At 43.1% G+C, this 18,211-nt stretch overlaps 1 protein-coding gene across 1 annotated transcript in view; it reads left to right on the top strand.

Annotated features, from left to right (window-relative positions):
• The window catches only part of RNF150 (ring finger protein 150), a 257,044-nt gene that overhangs the window by 122,575 nt on the left and 116,258 nt on the right, over positions 1-18,211 (top strand). The window contains exon 2 of the mRNA XM_068279557.1: positions 137-387. Within this exon, the coding sequence (XP_068135658.1) occupies positions 137-387 (251 nt within the window). The remainder of the gene's footprint in view (positions 1-136; positions 388-18,211) is intronic.

The raw sequence follows: 18,211 nt of genomic DNA, 5'->3' as shown, positions 1-18,211 counted from the left end.
ACAGATATTAGATAGGATTATACTGGTCAGTGTTTAGTGGTAGACTCGTGTTCATTATTTATTAGTGTGTGCCACTTGGCTGGACAAGTAATTGCCTTCCTGCTGTAAATGTTGTCTTCTTCTTCTTCTCTGCCAGGTATTGAAGATATAGTAGCAATAATGATCCCGGAGCCTAAAGGAAAAGAAATAGCTGTTCTAATTGAAAAGAACCTTAACGTGACTATATACATTACTATTGGAACTCGGAACTTACAAAAGCTTGTCAGCCGGACGTCAGTGGTTTTTGTTTCCATCTCCTTTATTGTCCTTATGATCATTTCCCTGGCCTGGCTTGTGTTCTACTACATCCAGCGGTTCAGATACGCCAATGCTAGAGACAGAAATCAGGTGAGTTCCTGCCATGGAATTAGCAGATTTGGAAATGTTTGCTGTGAAAGCAGGAGTATTAGTCTAGCTGTATTTGAGTCTCTTTGCACTGCATGTGCTTCAATTCTATTTTTGAAGCGCATGTGTTTCGCTGAAGGCAAGGGCACTATTATTAACTGGTTGTGGACCGTGAGGCTTTGGCCCCTGAAGGACCAGAGCCTTTTTTTTCCCACTTCATGATCACTGTGATTAGCTCACAGCGATCAGGGGGTTAGGAGCCAGTGACATCGGCTTCTGACCAAGGTATGGAGCTCAGCTGTCTTTAGAGTTTTGTGCCAGCAGGATACGCGATTGGGTCCCGTGCACGAGAGCGGGTGACGTTAAAAGGTTACCATAATTACTATGTTAACCGATTTTGGACTGGCCATAGCTAAAACTACGCTGCACTTGTGGCTGCCTAAGCCTGATACAGCGTAGTTTTAACTACGTCCGGTCATAGTAATTGCCGTGTCTGTTTCATACTGTGAAATTGTGATTCAATTTTTTACGCAGTCGTGCAAATAATTTTTCCTGTGTTAACGTTTAGGTTAAATCAATGGGAACACAAGTTCCATTTCACATTTTTTCACTGTGAAAACCCGCTCGCATTTCAATGGCGCATTTTGAGAGTAGTGAAAACTGCAATAACATTTCACTGTGTTCACATATTTGTATTTTAAGTGTGTGCAGGCCCTTTGTGTTGTTTGTGTATTTAGTTATTTACATATATATGTATCTATACTATTTGTTTGGTAAGCAACCATTTATTGATACATTGAGGCTAAGAACACACTAGGCACAAATGCTAGTGTTACGGAAAACGATAGTATTTTTGCCGCTAATGCAAGTCTGTGGGCTGCATGTAAAACGCATATACGTTTTAAAAAAGGCACAACTTACTGCATGATTTTCAAAAAGGCATGTAAAACGCACATAATGTATCTCAATAGAGATGTGTAACGATTGTGTAATTATTTCCGTGGTCAGCGCACAGAATGCGCGCTGACACTGCGGAAATCCTCCACAAGCGTATAATCGGAGAGAACCCAGCAATGGTGCTATGCACCTGTAGAGGGGAATTCCTGACAGCAGATGGAGCTGTGGAGAACAGAGGAACAACCCCTCTATACTGCCACAGACGCCAGTTAGGAATTGTACGAGGGGAAGCAATGCAGGGCAAGATAGCCCTTAAAGAGAGAGAGCACAGAGACAGGATGTATGTGTGTCCACCAATCTAGTCGCCACCCAGCGACGATGAACACGCAACAGTGAAGAGCAAGTGGGAAAGCAATCGCAAGAGATGGCGATTGCTAACAGCGACACAAGACTGAATAAGCACAGAGAAGGAATGTATGTATGTCCACCAATCTAGTCGCCACCCAGCGACGACGAACACACAACAGTGGAAACCAAGTGAGAACGCAATCGCCAGAGATGACGATTGCTAACAGCGAAACAAGCCTGAGTAAGCACAGAGATAGAATTTATGTGTGTCCACCAATCTAGTCGCCACCCAGCGATGGTGAACGCACAACAACGGAAATGAAGTGAGAACGCAATCGCAAGTGTAGCGATTGCCAATAGTGACACAAGACTGAACTAGACAGAGCACAAGTGTAAAGAAAGAGCACAGGGACATAATTCATGTGTGTCCACCAATCTATTCGCCACCCAGCGACGGTGAACACGCATCAGCAGATGCAAAGTATGAATGCAATCACCAGACTGGCAATTGCCAATAGACACAAGACTGAGCAGGACAGAGCACGAGAGTAGCAAAAGCCACAGCAAGCAACAACAATAAGAACATCAAGGAATATAACAAACGCTAGCTAAACGCAAACACCGCACTCATTCGCAACAGCGAACGCGTTTAAGCACGATCACCGCGCGTTAGGCGCCCAGTGATATGTGTGCCACCCTAACTAACCAAAGTACACAAACTCGAAAATAGAGAACGCGATCGCTTGATAAATGGTTTCCTCACCGAGCCAACAGCAAGCGTTCGTACCAGACAAGACAGACAGACAGATGGGGCTACCAGTAGCAACCGCTGCTCTGGCTGGCACCCCTAAGGTAGAATATAGAAGGAACCACCGCTGCTACCGCTAGAGCGGACGCGATCCAGACAGACAAACAGATGTGGCTACCAGTAGCAACCGCTGCTCTGGTTAGCACCCCTCAGTCAGAATACAGAAGGAAGCACTGTCACTACCACTAGGGCGAATGCAATCCAGACAGACAAACAAATGGAGCAGCCGGTAGCAATCGCAGCTCTGGCCTACACTCCCCAAACAGAGAGAACGATTTCCTGTTGACCGCCGCTGGCGACAAGACAATCGAGGCAGAGAAACAGAACAAGGCACTACAAATAATACAACCTGACTGCACTAGAAGGAATGCCTAGTGCAGTCCCCAGGAATTACTCTAAGATAATCTTTAGCAAACGATAGCAAAGGCTGACACTCCAGGTATTAGCAGGAACAAACCATCATGACCAGCAAAGGATCCTGGGAGAACATGGTATTTATACTGCAAGCCTTCAAAGGAGGCAGCTAGGCAATTTGCATGACAAGTGTATGCAAATTCCTCAGTGGCAGAGCAAGTCTGAAACTTGCAAAGTAAAGACAGGTCTCTTTTCCAGAGACCTGCAGCCCTCAGACTTAAGGAATGGTCAAACAGCTGTCTGTCTGTGCAGACAGCTGAGCGGATCATTACAAGATGGCGGGGAACATGTTTTAACATGCGTTTTGGATGTTTCTTTTTTTATTTTTGAGTGTGCTACTGTATTTAATTTCATTGATTATTGAAAATAATAAAAATGTGAAACGCGCAAGAAATGAAAACCGCACTGTTCAGAAAACGCATTGTTTTGTGTGTATGTACCCTATAGGTGCTGATGTTACAGTATTTTTGTCCAAACTTACCATTTCTATGTAATATGCTGAACTACCTAAAATAATATCCATTCAAAGTATATTCCCTCAGTTCACCCTTGTACTTTGGTAAGATTGGACAAAAAAGAGTGTGTGTTTAGTAATTTAGCCTCCCTGTGTGATGTTTGAAGTAAACAGAGCAGTGTTCTGCACCTCACCCCCTATTTGTAGTCCCTGTCTCTGTTACCTTCAGGTTACTTAATTCCTATTAATACCTTTGACCCTATTGGGATTACATTTGACGACCACTTTTAATTAACGAGCACCATTTGTATATTCACTTTTGAATACAGTTGTATTTCCACAGCAGTACATATAATCTTCCTTTTGCCTTCCTTTATATATAGTCCATATGTTTGTACTATACCACCGATTTCAGGGTATGGTTAACTTTATTTAACTTTATCCTTCAGTGATTATCAATTTCTTGTTTGGTTCTTTACTTTCTTATATACATGCAGTAGTTATTATGAAAGGTTTTGTTATCAACCTGCTCTATCTGTATTTCTGAACCATTTTACAGATAGAGGTAAACATAAAGCTATAAGCAGATGCTGAATGTGCAGCATAGCTTGTTTCCCACCAAGGTTTCACACTGAAAATATTTCAGCTGATGTCATTAAACAGCGCTGATTAGAGCATTTGCTGCTGCATCTGTAATGTGGAGTGTTATAGCGAGAATGCTGAAGGTGCTGACACACAGGGTCTCTGTGCCTCCACTCACCCTCACACAAGGCACGCTCTGTCAGGAAGACTGTTTTATAAGCACACATAACTTTATGGTTTGGTAAATTTAGCAAGCTATGTCCGGCACAGAAAACCTCAGTCACAACATGTGTACTATATAATCTTCACCTGAGGTTTGCATGTGTTATTTAAACTATGAAATATTGAATATGGAATTATCAAACTGCTCACATATTTTTTTGGTTCTTTTCCGTTAGCCGGGCGCATCCACTAGGTGGCGATAAAACTCCACCAGAGTTACATCTTTCCCTACTATCCATGGCGGCCTGGAGGGGGAATAGTAATTAACGCCACCTGGTGGTTGCGCCCGGCTAACGGAATAGTACCTATTTTTTTATATATTTGATGCAGCCTTTCAGAGAAAATCATTTTGAAAAAGTCATTCTGACCTAGTTAATTGAAAAAAAAAAAGTCAGCTGCTAAGAGAGTGTGAGTTTCCCAGCTAGTGAACAGCTCTCAGCATAGAGTTGGTCACCTGACCCCCACTTACCAAAGTTTGCTTTAGCTTTGGATAGAGGGAAGGAATAAGAGCAGTGTCAGGAATTCATTGCCGTGTCTATCTCAGTTACTGTGATTTCACCTCACAGGAACCATTGGGACAGGAAGTAAAAAGATATTCCAAGAGACGGTTAAAAAAAATCAAACAGAAGTGTAGATTGTATGCCAATACATCCAAGAATTAACGTGGTAGTGTTTTTATACAGAAATGTGTTTATTTTATTTAAAAATAAGGCCATGAACAGTAATGTCAATGTGCTACCATTATTTATCCTACACCATTTTAATGATACTGGTATGTCAATCTCAGTAAGGGTTTTAAGGTGCGTATACACACACAATTACTGTTGCCCGTTGGGATTGGGACTTCATCCCTTGGGTGACAATGTGGGGCCGAGATTTGTACATGGGTGTTGTTGGCCAATAGGCACGTTCTAGTGCTATGAGAGAGGGGCGAAGGGATGACAGTGCAGCACACAGCTTGAGCAAGAGGGATATGGCGGATAACAATGGGTTTGGCTGGGATTATCTGGTACTTCAGAATTCTTGGAGACAAATCAGGTCCGCCGTGCACACACTAGATTATCAGCAGATGTGGCCCCTACCAGCTGCCTGGGCCAAGAACTCACTAGTGTGTGTAAAAGGCTTTACACTGTGCTTAAACTTACAGCAGATATTATCTCTGCTCAAATGTGTTGTCAATCTGTGTCTACTGCTTCTGCATTGTTCCAGTGACTCCCTAAACTCCTATATCTCTGTTTCACTGCTGATAACATCTGTAAACACTGAGTATGGGTGTACACCCGGCTTCTGTCTCAAGTGTATTACATTAGAAAAGATTGTGCTTAAAGGAGAAGTTTGTGTTTAAAGGAGTTTGAAACTCAAATTTCATCTATGGCCTAAAGTATTAAATACAGCATAAAACTTATAGGGAAAAAAAACATATTACTGGTTTCCAATGTACTGGAAAGGTTAATAATTCAAATTTCCACTCAGGAGCTAATTGATAAGATTGCATTGCAAACCAAATTATCAGCTTGTGTAGTGGTATGCTGAGTAGAATAAACAATGCAGACAAACTTCTGTGTACCCAGGGGGGAGGCAGATAACTTTCTCTGCTTTGTTTGGACATTAATTAGTTAACTACAAGACAATCAATTTTCAATTTATTGTTACTTATTGCATTAATTTATTGGCACACACACATCCTTATCCCGTACACACACTTTTTTGTCACACTGCCTTTCCTTTAAGCTACGTGCACTCAAATGTGATAATTTTCTGCTAACCTGGCCGTTAAAGCGGATTTGAGATGAAAAACTAACTATAACAAGTAACTTGTCTTATCTAAAGTTTAGATAGTTTACACAGCAAATCTAGCTGAAAACAGCTTCAATAGTTCAGGATTATTTATTCCTGTTATACAATGAGAGCAGCCATGTTCTGTTTGTCACAGGCTGAGGGCTGGAGATGCTATTGGCTTGCCTGTGTGTAATGTGACAAATTCAGTCCCCTCTTCTCCTCCCTCCTCCCCTGTGCCTCTGAAATCTCTGGCTAGTAACCTCCTCCTCCTCCTGCACAGACTTAGCTCCCATAAGCCCTTGCTACAGTGCCAAGGCACTCTAAAAAGCCATGGGCGAGGCTTGTTTGGTTTATAGGGAATTAGAGTATTAAAACAAAACAAAAAGTATTTGGCTTGAGGAATGCCCTATAAACTATATGAAAGGAACACAATTATGCAATGAGCCGATTTGCATAATTTTTTTTTCCTACACGCAGCTAGCACTTTGCTAGCTGCGTGTAGTACGCGATCGCCGCCGATTCGCTGCTACCCGCTGCGCCAACCCCCCCCCCCCCCCCCTCCCCCCTGCCCCAGACCCCTGCGCAGCTTGGCCAATCAGTGCCAGGCAGCGCTGAGGGGCGGTTCGGGATTCCCTGTGACGTCGGTGACGTCATCCCGCCCTGTCACCATGGCGACCGGGGAAGCCCTGCAGGAAATCCCGTTCTCAACGGGATTTCCTTCATACTCTGATCGCCGAAGGCGATCGGAGTGGGTGGGGGGATGCCGCCGCTCAGCGGCTATCATGTAGCGAGCTCTGGCCTCTATGAGAACCCGAGGGCTAAGTGGGCCTGCTGCTGCGTCTTACTTTATCTAATTCCAGCGGCGGGACAGGTCCTCACTCTTCTCTTCGTTGTAACCGTGAACCATGCAGCCTATCTCCTTGCAGCTCTTGATGCATGTCACATGACATACAGAGAGATAGGCTGTAGTGTGTGGCCACAATGAAGAGTGGAATGAGGACGTTTTTGGTCCTTCCATTAAAGCTTATTTGGATTCGAACCTGTTCTGCGGCTGGAATTAGGTAAAGTACGTGCTTCACTGCTGCTACTATATCTCGGTGGAATACTAGTTCAGCTAACTTTTGGGGGAACTCGACTACAGAGGCGGATCTAGGGAAAAAAGCAAACACTGAAATTGCACCTTGGGGAACGGGGAGGGTTTGACACCCTTCAAAAAAATTAAGGTGTTGTCTCAAGTTTCGTTGTGTCCATACTGAAATATTAATGGCATGTAAGAATATAGTGTGGCAATAGGTTAGCATATACATACCCCCAAATAACAATTAGGTACATGGTACCCACCCTAAAAATTTAATCAGACAGCAGAATGTCCCTCAAAAATAAGACTGCTCCGCCCTCCTTCCCCAACAAAACTTCAGATAAAGCTTACCTTTGTTCATGCTGTCCAGCATCCACTCTTCCGACCCTGAACTAATCTGCTCTGCGCTCTGCCCCCAACTCTAGCGCTGCCGGAGAGCAGAGCTGCTGCAGAGCCCCTGACATCTGCTTCATCTCTTTAAAGCAAGAGGCGTCCATGGCACGTGCCATATCTGTACTCCTCTAGATACGCCTCTGCTAGGCTGACAGGGTTTTGTTATTCTTGTAAAGCCCCTGGTGTGAACATAGCTTAATGCGTAGTACACACCATACAATTTCCTGTCAGATAGATGGATCAAATAGATTGTTTGCGACAGGTCCAATCTGATTTCCGATTCTTTTTCTGTTCGACTTTCTGATCACTTTTATACAAAATTGACAAGAAAAACAATCATAAATCAGATCGGACTTGTTGAAAATGATCTATTCAACCCATCTATTTGACAGGAAATCAAATGGTGTGCACCAGAAATTAGACTTCATTGCAAGAGTTTTAGAGTAAAGATTCAGATGACAACCGCTTGTGACAGCAAAGCTGTAGTAAATTGCGCAAAAGGTGGATCAGCGCAACACCAGGCCACCTCCGAATGGCCTCCATCAGAGATGCGCTGAGCCCCCCCAGGAACTACAAACGCACCTTGAACCCAAACAGAAGCTCTGCATATACACCAAAAGCATGGCTGTTAAGTGGGAGCAGCTGACCAAAAACGAATTACATTAGTACATAGCAAGGAAATGAGCAGCGCTACTTAAAAACAGACTAGTGCCTACCTGCAAAAGAGTGCAAGCCCCACTTGTGGGGTCGAATACACACCGAGCATACACATGACCTGTCTACCACTAGAGGAGGATGTTAGTTTCCATTAACAGCTTGCATGCAACCTATTAAGTACTCGTCCCTCCCACAGCGAAGAAGCTGTAGTAGTTTTAGTAATTCTTCTACCAGGATGCAATTTTAAAAGTTTGTACTTTTTATAAAGGAAACAATTGGATAGATGGAGAGGTACGGCTGAATGTTAATTATTCCTAGTCTTCCTCCCCTCCCTTCCATTTCTCTGTGGTTTGAGGCACCTGTTGTTCTGTACAGTAGAGCAGCACTCTAAGCACTGTTTTCTTACATCTGAGCTGCTATATCCCCGCAGCCTCACGTGGCTCCATTATTTGATTAAGTCTGTTTTCTCACACTGTCCTTTGACCCGTTTGACAGGAATCCAGGTGCTTTCAGGCTTCCTAATAAGTCAGTGCTTTCTCCAGGGAAGCTTGTCAGTGGAATCAGTTTTCTTTCCTAACTACGCATTTGTTGTTTCAAGCGTAAGTGCTGTAATTTTTAACGGTTTCTCTCCACTGGGATGAATCCACTGGTAGCTTGAGCAGAGGTACTCAGAAACTACCGGTGCACTGAAGCCGGGCATATGCCATCTCATCATTGCTTTACAGAATTGGGCTCATCCTAGCATTCAAGTTTATTACCAGCCTGCATGGAATTCACAGAAAGAGCGCACATCATATTAACAAGTAGACCTAATTAGCAGCACCATTTAGGCTCCTTGCACACTATATGCAACGCAATCCATTGCAATGGACATTATCATCAACACGATGCAATGATATGGCCATGGGGCTGTTATTATCATTAATATTGATTTATAAAGAACCAACATATTCAGTGGCGCTGTACAAAGTAAGAAACAAACATGTGGTACAAAATAAAACAGACAATGGTATCCACCAATATAAAAAATACAGAGTTGGTACAAAATACAGAATTGGTAATTACAGTGACAAAAATAACATGATGAATAAAATGTATAACAAATTCCATGACACAAAAGGTTGATACCCCTGCCCATGCAGGCTTACAAGCTAAAGGAATAGGGAAGGGGGAGATAAGAGGTGGGGTACAATATTCATGCTGGTGGCAGTGTGGTTTTAGATTGTATTTAGTAAGGAGTGCAGCTTGGCCAGAGGTCAAAGAGCCAATGGCCCAAGGTAGAGCGTATGCTTGTTGGAAAAAGTGAGTTTTGAGAAAGTGTTTAAAGATTTCAAAGGTTGGAGAGTTATTATCAGTATATATTATAATTTTAATCTAGATATATTTTTTAAAAGATTATATATTCACACAGTGTTAGACCAAGCACTCCAATGGAGATAGGAGTGTCCTAGAGCTGATATGACCCTGATGCCCAAGGATCACCAATCCAAGAAACCAAGATCAGTAGCACCACTCTTGAAGAAATAGCTCTTTATTAAGACACGTAATAAAAATCACACATCAGTAAGGATGGGGTTAGACAAAGCTACAGCCCGCTGTTTCGAATGCTTCTTTGTCAAGTGGAAACTCATAATAGATTATGAGCTTGCTGCTTAACAAAGAAACATTCGAAACAGCAGGCTGTAGCAGTGTCTGAACCCATCCTTACTGATGTGTGATTTTTATTACGTGTCGTCATAAAGAGCTATTTCTTCAAGAGTGGTGCTGCTGATCTTGGTTTCTTAAAAGATTATATAGTCTACTTGCTGCAGACTTGCAGTTTTTGCTCACTCAATGTGAACCCAACACCTTCAGGGGATATGAGCAGCAAGGGGGAAAGGAGGCCTGTCATCCTGTGAGCAGGCGTGGCTTCAGAGGGGGCACTGTTTCAGCTAAAATTTCTGCTCCATAGAGTAACCATACTCATTTTTAGGTTAAATGCACAAACTGTGGGGCACTGAATTCTCCAGGCTGCAGATGGTTGTTTTATATCGGAATGCTGGAGATAAGGGCTTCAGCTAGAATAGTTGTGCAAGGCACAGAGAGAAGACAGTATGCAGCTTGCAGATTTAACTGGATATTGAAGATGGCAGCTTCCATCTTTCCTTACACTGCAGTAGGTAGAAGTACCCTGCAGTAACAATAGTGAACAGTACCACAGCTCACTGCAGTGTTTGTGTATTAACCAGTATTTGTGATGTGAAATGCATGCAAAAGCGCCTCTGACATTGCATATGAAAATATAATTGCATACATGTCTTTGTATGCCCTTTACTACAGTGAACGGTGCTGTGCAGTATTGAACACAGGAATTGCTTCTGCAGTGCATTTCATTGGTGTACTGTTCACCCTGCTTGTGGTGTGAACAGTACCCTTACTGTAAATCCCCATAATCAGTAAAACAGAAGCATTATCACAGGCAGTAACGCATACAGCTATACAATGCATATTGTATAGTTTGAATGGAGTATAAATCCTAACAATCAGCTTTCAGAATGAGTAGGCAGGAATTGGCTGTACCCTGGATATAGAAGCTGTTAGTGAGGTGAAGGCAGTGCTGGGTCCCAGTGGGAGTAAAGTGATACTTCTGCTAATCACAGTCTGTGAGAAGTGGGTTTATTTTGAAGTTTCACACCTGAGCATGTGCATCTGTAGACTCTGAACCAGAGCAATAAGTTAGACATACACGAGAGCATTTGCAGTACATCAGTTACATCATCAATATCTCTCTGATATTGATCACTGCTTGTGCAATGCTGCACCCCCATCCCACCCCCCTCGCGCTCCATCCAGTTACCGTCACTTGTTAAAGGAATAGGCTTTCTTAATAATAATAATAATATTTTTTTTTATGACATTCAATGTTTTGGGTTTTTTTTAAATCTTTATTGATTTTTCCAATAAATAATAACAAAACAAAACCCATGCATTGACAGATGTTGCATACATCCATATGATACATATTTTTTTCTGACAAGAGCATCAGGAGATATTTATAACAAATAGAATGCAGAGGTAAGCATACATAATGATAGGGCATATATAAAGACAAGGTACAACAACCCAATTGACAAAATTAGCAATAATACATCTTATAAAGTGTCCAGAATATGCGGAACAACATCTAAGTTCTCGGCAACAGATTCGGAAGAGTCTAAACATAGTTTCCACACTTTACCGAACTTATTCAAGGAACCCCTTGCTATACAGGTGAGTTTATATAAAGGCAGAGAGCTATTAATAAGGTTCTTCCATAAAGTAATGGAGGGTTCGGATGAGTTTTTCCACTCCATAGCAATGTATAGCAATGTTTTTTTGGCATAGAAAAGTAGAAGTCTAACCAACATTTTTTTGTATTTACTTAGGGAACACTCCTCATGACATTCAATGTTTATGCCGAATCTAATGCCTAATTTATGTACAGTTTATGCTTGGCTTTAGAATATTAGTTTGTATGCAGACCAATTTATTCTGCATAGATTTCCCTGAAGGAGAATTCTTAGAACAGAATGTAGCTTTATGATTAGGTGGCTAGTTTGTAAGTCTCTGACTAGTCATGATTATATGATCATGTCTCAGTTATGTTTCCTGTATGGGTGAAAGCAGAAGCAGAAAATTAGGCCTTATCATAGTCTACTAATTACATGTAAACTATGGCATTGCCTTCTTTGGTATAAAGCGCATTACCCAGGAAAAGAGCTTTATTCCTTGCATTTTTTGGGTATAGTGTAAGAACTGTGCTGGAAAATATGCCACTGAATTGTACACCTGGGTGTTATTATGTGTATTTCCATTGTTTATATAGGTCATCTCTAAATATATTTGCAGTGCAAGAACATTTCAAATATATTTACACTTACAATAACAATATCCATAAAACCATGGACTCCCCTTCCCTTCACCTATAATAATGGACAGCTGTATCCAACCTGAAAGCCAATGCTCATTATCTTTGAAGTACAACTATCTGTAGGATTCATTTGTAAAGGCAGTTTGCAGTCACACCCGTCAGCTACTCAGGTGGATCTGCTGGGTATGTGTAAGCTGATGATAAGTGTTTGGCACAGATGGTGGTGTGGTGGTTGTTTCCTGCATGAACATCTGAGCTAGTAAAGTAGCAAGGTCATAACAGTACAATACTTCATGTAAATCGTCTTAAAACATGCATATTGATGAGCATCAAGAATAAAATGCTGGTATAACATGCTGGGTCACAGCGAAGCGCAGCATGTCGGCCTATGTCCTGTCTCAATGTCAAGACACTGAGGCCCTTATTCAATTCACTTTTTTTCCTAGGTGATATTTTTATACCTTATCAATAAAATGCCTTTTAACCCACCAGCAAGCAAGAAAATACTCAGAATAATGTTGACAGTAATTTTTCACCTACTTTTTGGTACTTATTCAATAGCAGAATGCGGAATTGTTATTTTTAACAGAGGATGAAAAATGATCTCCTAGGAGAAAACTTAGGAGAAAAGGGGAATTGAATATGGGCCTCTATTTCACTTGAGTGGGTCAATTCAAGTTTATAGGCCCTTTTGATGTGGCCTGATGACATGCACAAAACTAACAGGTTTTAATGACTCTTAAGGGGAAAACTGACATGAGAGGGATATGGAGGCTGACATATTTATCTCCTTTTAAAGGGACTCCGAGCACCTCTCATGGGCATGCCTTTAAGACTCCGACCAGTAGTGCAAAGTACTTAAAGATGCATACCTTTCTGTAGCCTGTGCTCTCCTCTTTCATTTGATTCCTGAATCGCCATTCTATACCAAACAGTTTTCTTTCTGTTTTCTATTCCATCTTGGCTATGTTATAACTTCCGGGTCACCTCTGTCTTCTCTGTTAGAGAAGTACATCACTGCAGGAAGAGGAAATTACATGCATGGCCATTGCAAGAGGCTCCTCCAGAGGGGTCATAGCACGACTTTGTTGGAAGTCCTCTGGCTTAAAGGCATGCCCATAAGAGAGTCCCTTTAAAGGGGAACTGAAGAGAGAGGTATATGGAGGCTGTCATGTTTATTTCCTTTTAGACAATACCAGTTGCCTGGCAGCCCTGCTGATCCTCTGCCTCTAATACTATTAGCCATAGCCCCTGAACAAGCATGCAGCAGATCAGGTGTTTCAGTGGTTCAGACTTATAAGTCTGATCTGACAAGACTAGCTGCATGCTTGTTTCTGGTTTTAATCAGATACTACTGCAGAGAAATAGACCAGCAGGGCTGCCAGGCAACTGGTATTGATTAAAAGGAAATAAACATGACAGCCTCCATATACCTCTCTCTTCAGTTCCCCTTTAAGCAATACCAGTTGCCTGGCAATGCTGTTGATCCTCTGCCTCTAATACTTTTAGCCATACACCCTGAACAAGCATGCAGAACATCGGGTATTGCTGACATGTATGTCAAATCTGACAAGATTTTTCTTCAACAACTACTAACCATGAGTAAAATAAAACATTGTTGTGTTATCATTCATATTGTATGAAAAATGGTTAAGAAATTATATATTCTATCAGGGTATATAAACTTATTAGCACAACTGTATTCTGAACTAATGAAAGACTTTGTCTAAAGTTACTTCACAAATCCACAAGTAGCATACTTTAGGCTGTTGTCAAATTTTCCACATGTCAGCACACCAGTCCAAAAAGCGCCAACATCCACTTAAATATGGGTTTGACCCACTTGAGTGATCTTGACCCGCGATGCTATACCAGGATTTTATGCGTGATGATAGCAATCTACTTATATGACAGTGCGGATCTGTAACGATTAGGTGCTGCAACTCAGACGTCTGATTATTTGTGCTCTACAGAACCACAAATAATACAGACGCTATACCTGATTATGTGGTGATCTGTAGTATCACCAATAATACAAGTATAGCTAGCAGAGAGTAAGGTGTGGTGTTTGGTGCAACAGTATAGACTTCTCCAGTGGAGCTGGAGAGTCTAACAACACAAATATAAACAATAGACCTTTACCAGATGAGCTGGTAAAGTATAAGCAAAAGAGAGAGTCAAAGCAGTTTGGCTAAACCTTACCAGAGGAGCTGGTAAGGTACTAACAGCACAAGTGACTGAGTAGTTTAGCTAACCCCTACCAGCGGAGCTGGCAAGGTACTATCAGTCACTGGAGCTATATACTAACTCTGAACCTCACCAGAGTAACTGGTGGGTACTAACTGGAATCAACGCTAGTCCTCACCAGTGGATCTGGTGGGTACTAGCTACAACAGAACGAGATAGTTTGGCAACACCTTACCAGTGGAGCTGGCAAGGAACTATCAGTGATAAGACAGTATTATTTAACAAACACCTTACTGGGCCCACTGGTGAGAGGAGTGGTCAGACAGGCAAGGTTCGGCAACAGAGAGGTAATATCAGTACAGAGCGGTAGGCAAGAGAATAGTAGGTAATCAGGCAGAAGTTCAGCAACAGGGATCAGATAGGCGGAAGTGCAGAATCAGTAAGCAAATGCAAAGTCAGAGTATAGCCAGAATCATACACAAGTAATCAATAACAATATCACAATTCCTAGTCTGGTGTGAAGTCCTCGGTTTCAACACCTGGGAACCAGTCTAAGGTCTGAGCGCTAACACAAAGTATTCACGACAGCAGACAGTTTGCGAATGGTAAATGAAGGCTTATGAAGCCGAGGAAGACTCTCAGCCGTGCCCATCTTGGAACAGCCAATCCGAGCGGCGAGAGTCACCTCTGACGTCAGCCGACCAACAGGTCAGCTGACGCGCCTTCTCCCAGCATAAAGGTCCTGTCTCCACGCGCGGCTGCGCGAGACAGCGACCCTATGAGCAGATGACAATACCGTTCCCGGCGTGCTAGACGCTGACGGAACGGATGAGGTCTGAGAAGAGGAAGCAAAGGTGGCTGCGGGTACACCCTACGTGTCCCCAGCCGCCATTCCTACAGATGTTACAGGATCCTTGCTACTTGATGTGACATTTCCCTGTGGCTCCCGGGGTAGATCCAGCTTGCCCCATGTACCATTGGTGCTGATCATTACATGAAGCAGCTTACTGGTGCACCATAATGTATTTACAAACGCTGCTACTTGGTTGTATTACATGGCAACCTTATAAAACTTGTCCCCTCGCTGATCAGAGGCTGAACCAAGCAGTGATGTGCATATCAGCATTCTGTGTGAAATAGCCCTTAAATAGGTCTTTGATGAAACACATAGCAGCTCACCTGGTCACTTTTGCGCTGGGTGAGCCGAATGACGGTTCATTCTGCTGCTGCTGAAATTCCAGGCGGCATTAATTATTATTCTCCCTCTTGAGTCCTAGTAATTTGGAGGAAAAAGTAATTTGGGGTATGCCGGCACCAAAATTGAACTGCTGCATGGCCATACACATAATAACATTATGTCCATGGTGGCACCTATGTCAGGCGCAGCTCGGGGAAGAGTGCGCACAGAAATTACCTGCTTCGATTTTTCCTTTCCTAATGAGATACACGGTATACAAATTCAGAAGCATAATTTATACTTCTCTTTCTTCACTGCTGCCTGTGTGTGAGCTGCAGCCTGCTGTTAGCAGTCTTGTACAGCCTCCTGGAGCCCCATCTTCTGTCCTCCCTCCTGCAGATAGCTTTCTCTTTATCTACACTCTTCCCTAATGGGAATCGCTATTCTTCATGGTTGCTATCAAAATTGGTTTTAACTGTAAAAGTGAAAAACAATTCTTAATAAGACTTATTTTGATATATGTAACCACTAGTGTAGAATACAACACCTGCCTCAGCAGTATTGTACAGAAATAAGCAGCACAGAGGATGACATAGGTTCAGCATAGCAGGAAATGTCTTGTGGACGATGGGCAATGTTTAGATGAAGTGACTGGCTGCAGTGATAAGTACTGGGTGGTATGCATGCCTCTCCCTCCATTGTTCTCTGCAGTGGATAATGCTTGGTAATTCGTTTCTGTGACTTCTTGCCTAAATTACTCTTTTATTGTGTCACATATTCTGTATAGTCATGAGGAAAAAAGTAAACTCTTTTGATTCTAAGTTTGGGACTTAATAAGAACAATTGTCTGGTCCTTTAAGCAAACCTGTGGACAAAAAAAGTTAGATACTTACCTCAGTAGAGGGAAGCCTCTGGATGATTCTTTTCCGTCCCACCACTGCTTGCCAGGATCCTCTACTTCTTCTCGGCCGTGCTTCTGGCCACGTAATGTCCAGCCACACTGCACAGTACGACCTACGCCTGCGCAGTAACACGGATTCACTTTTGCATGGAGGAGAAAGTAATGTACATTTGGCTCCATATTACTGTGCAGGCGGCAATTGCACCTCTGCAGTGCACCTGTACTCGTACACAGACGGGAGCCCAGACGTGACCATATAATTATGCACTTGTCGAATATATTCAGCGGGTCCCAACACTGGGTCTGTGCAGTCGAGGATGTGAGAAGCCTTTGGACTTCCTACTACTGAGGTAAGTATTCAATTTGGCTTATTTTTTCACTTCAGATACCTATTAAAGATAAATATAACCTCAGATTAACAACTAATGACATACGGTATTACACCTTTATTATTTATACAGTTTACTCTTGTTTTAATAAATTTGGGTACACCTCTCCAGGTCCTGGCCAATTTCCATTCCATTATAAGTCTATGGGAGCAACGCCTGGTATAGTAAACCTGGATATTACAAAACTTCTGTTATAGTAAACATGTTTTATGGTCCTTATGTGACACTACCACTGGATGTAATAAAAAGTGTGCGTCATATGTCATTGTGAAAACCATGGTCGGCTGCTCTCTTTAGGCTGGATGCAAGTGAATTGATGCGCTGGATAAACAGAATTGTACAAAAAAGCAGCCTGGGGAAAATCAGGAATAATGTGAACATAAACAAGAGAGGATGCAGCGTTATCACTCCCACTTTGCAATCACAGATAAAAGTTCAGTCCTCCCACGGGATTGTACACACTTCCGGATATCTCTTCCCTTGTTCGTGCTCCTCGTAGCAAGTAGAGCACAATACAGGCTAGTTTCACTTGTAGTCATCAGATCAGGGATGGTCTTCTTGCTGCAAAACGAAGGATAGTGAAGAAGAGAGTGCCATGTTCCCCCAGCAGAGGTATCGGAGCCACTCACATTACAAATGCAAGTGGCTTATCATGATTGGCTGCATTTTGAAGCTATGCTTCATGATTGGCTTAAGAGTGAGCAGAACGTTTAGCCGGTCACGTGCTGCAAGTCTCGCCTGTGGAGGTATCGGAGCCACTCACAGGAAGCAAGTGACTGCCTCTGTTCAGTGATGGCTATGCAGCTCTAAGCTATACTTAAAGGGACTCCGAGCTCACCCAAAAAAAGAAAGTTGTATTCACCAGGGGCTTTCTCCAGCCCAGTGCTGGTCGAGAGGTCCCACGCCGGCGTCTTGGCTCCTCTCCTTCTCCCCGCTCCGGAATGGCTGACAGGCCGCAGCCCGGGCGACACTCGGCAGAGTGTCGGGCTGCTCCTTCCGCGTATGACGCGGCTGACGTCACACGTCGGCTGCCTCGCATCATCACGGCGGCCGGCGTGAAAGTACTGCGCATGCGGGATTAAAGCGCGCATGCGCAGTACTTTCACGCCGGCCGCCGTGATGACGCGAGGCAGCCGGCGTGTGACGTCAGCCGCGTCATACGCGGAAGGAGCAGCCCGACACTCTGCCGAGTGTCGCCCGGGCTGCGGCCTGTCAGCCATTCCGGAGCGGGGAGAAGGAGAGGAGCCAGGACGCCGGCGTGGGCCCTCCCGACCAGCACTGGGCTGGAGAAAGCCCCTGGTGAGTACAACTTTCTTTTTTTGGGTGAGCTCGGAGTCCCTTTAACCTTGTAGTCCACCATATGTGCAAGTGCTTGTACTGTACCTCCAATGGGAGGACAGAGTTGCTCCTTTGCAGCAGAGAATGTACCAGGGCATGCTGGGCCATTTCTAGGACAATTTCTGGTATAGTAAGCGTCTGATATAGGAAAACATTTTTCCCTTTAACAAGAATAAACCGTACAACAAAGCGAAGTCTAAAAGCAAAAACAGTGTGTGAAATATTAGGTACAGCCTCAAATTGTCTATTTTATTTATTTTTTACTTTTTTAATAATGCATTATTCAGAGGAACTATCTAGTATGTGCTGTGGTT

Source organism: Hyperolius riggenbachi, chromosome 1, assembly GCF_040937935.1.
Source record: "Hyperolius riggenbachi isolate aHypRig1 chromosome 1, aHypRig1.pri, whole genome shotgun sequence".
Classification (NCBI taxonomy): Eukaryota; Metazoa; Chordata; class Amphibia; order Anura; family Hyperoliidae; genus Hyperolius; species Hyperolius riggenbachi.
The sequence above is the reverse complement of the archived record's forward strand: the minus strand, read 5'-3'. Positions and strand labels throughout refer to the sequence as shown.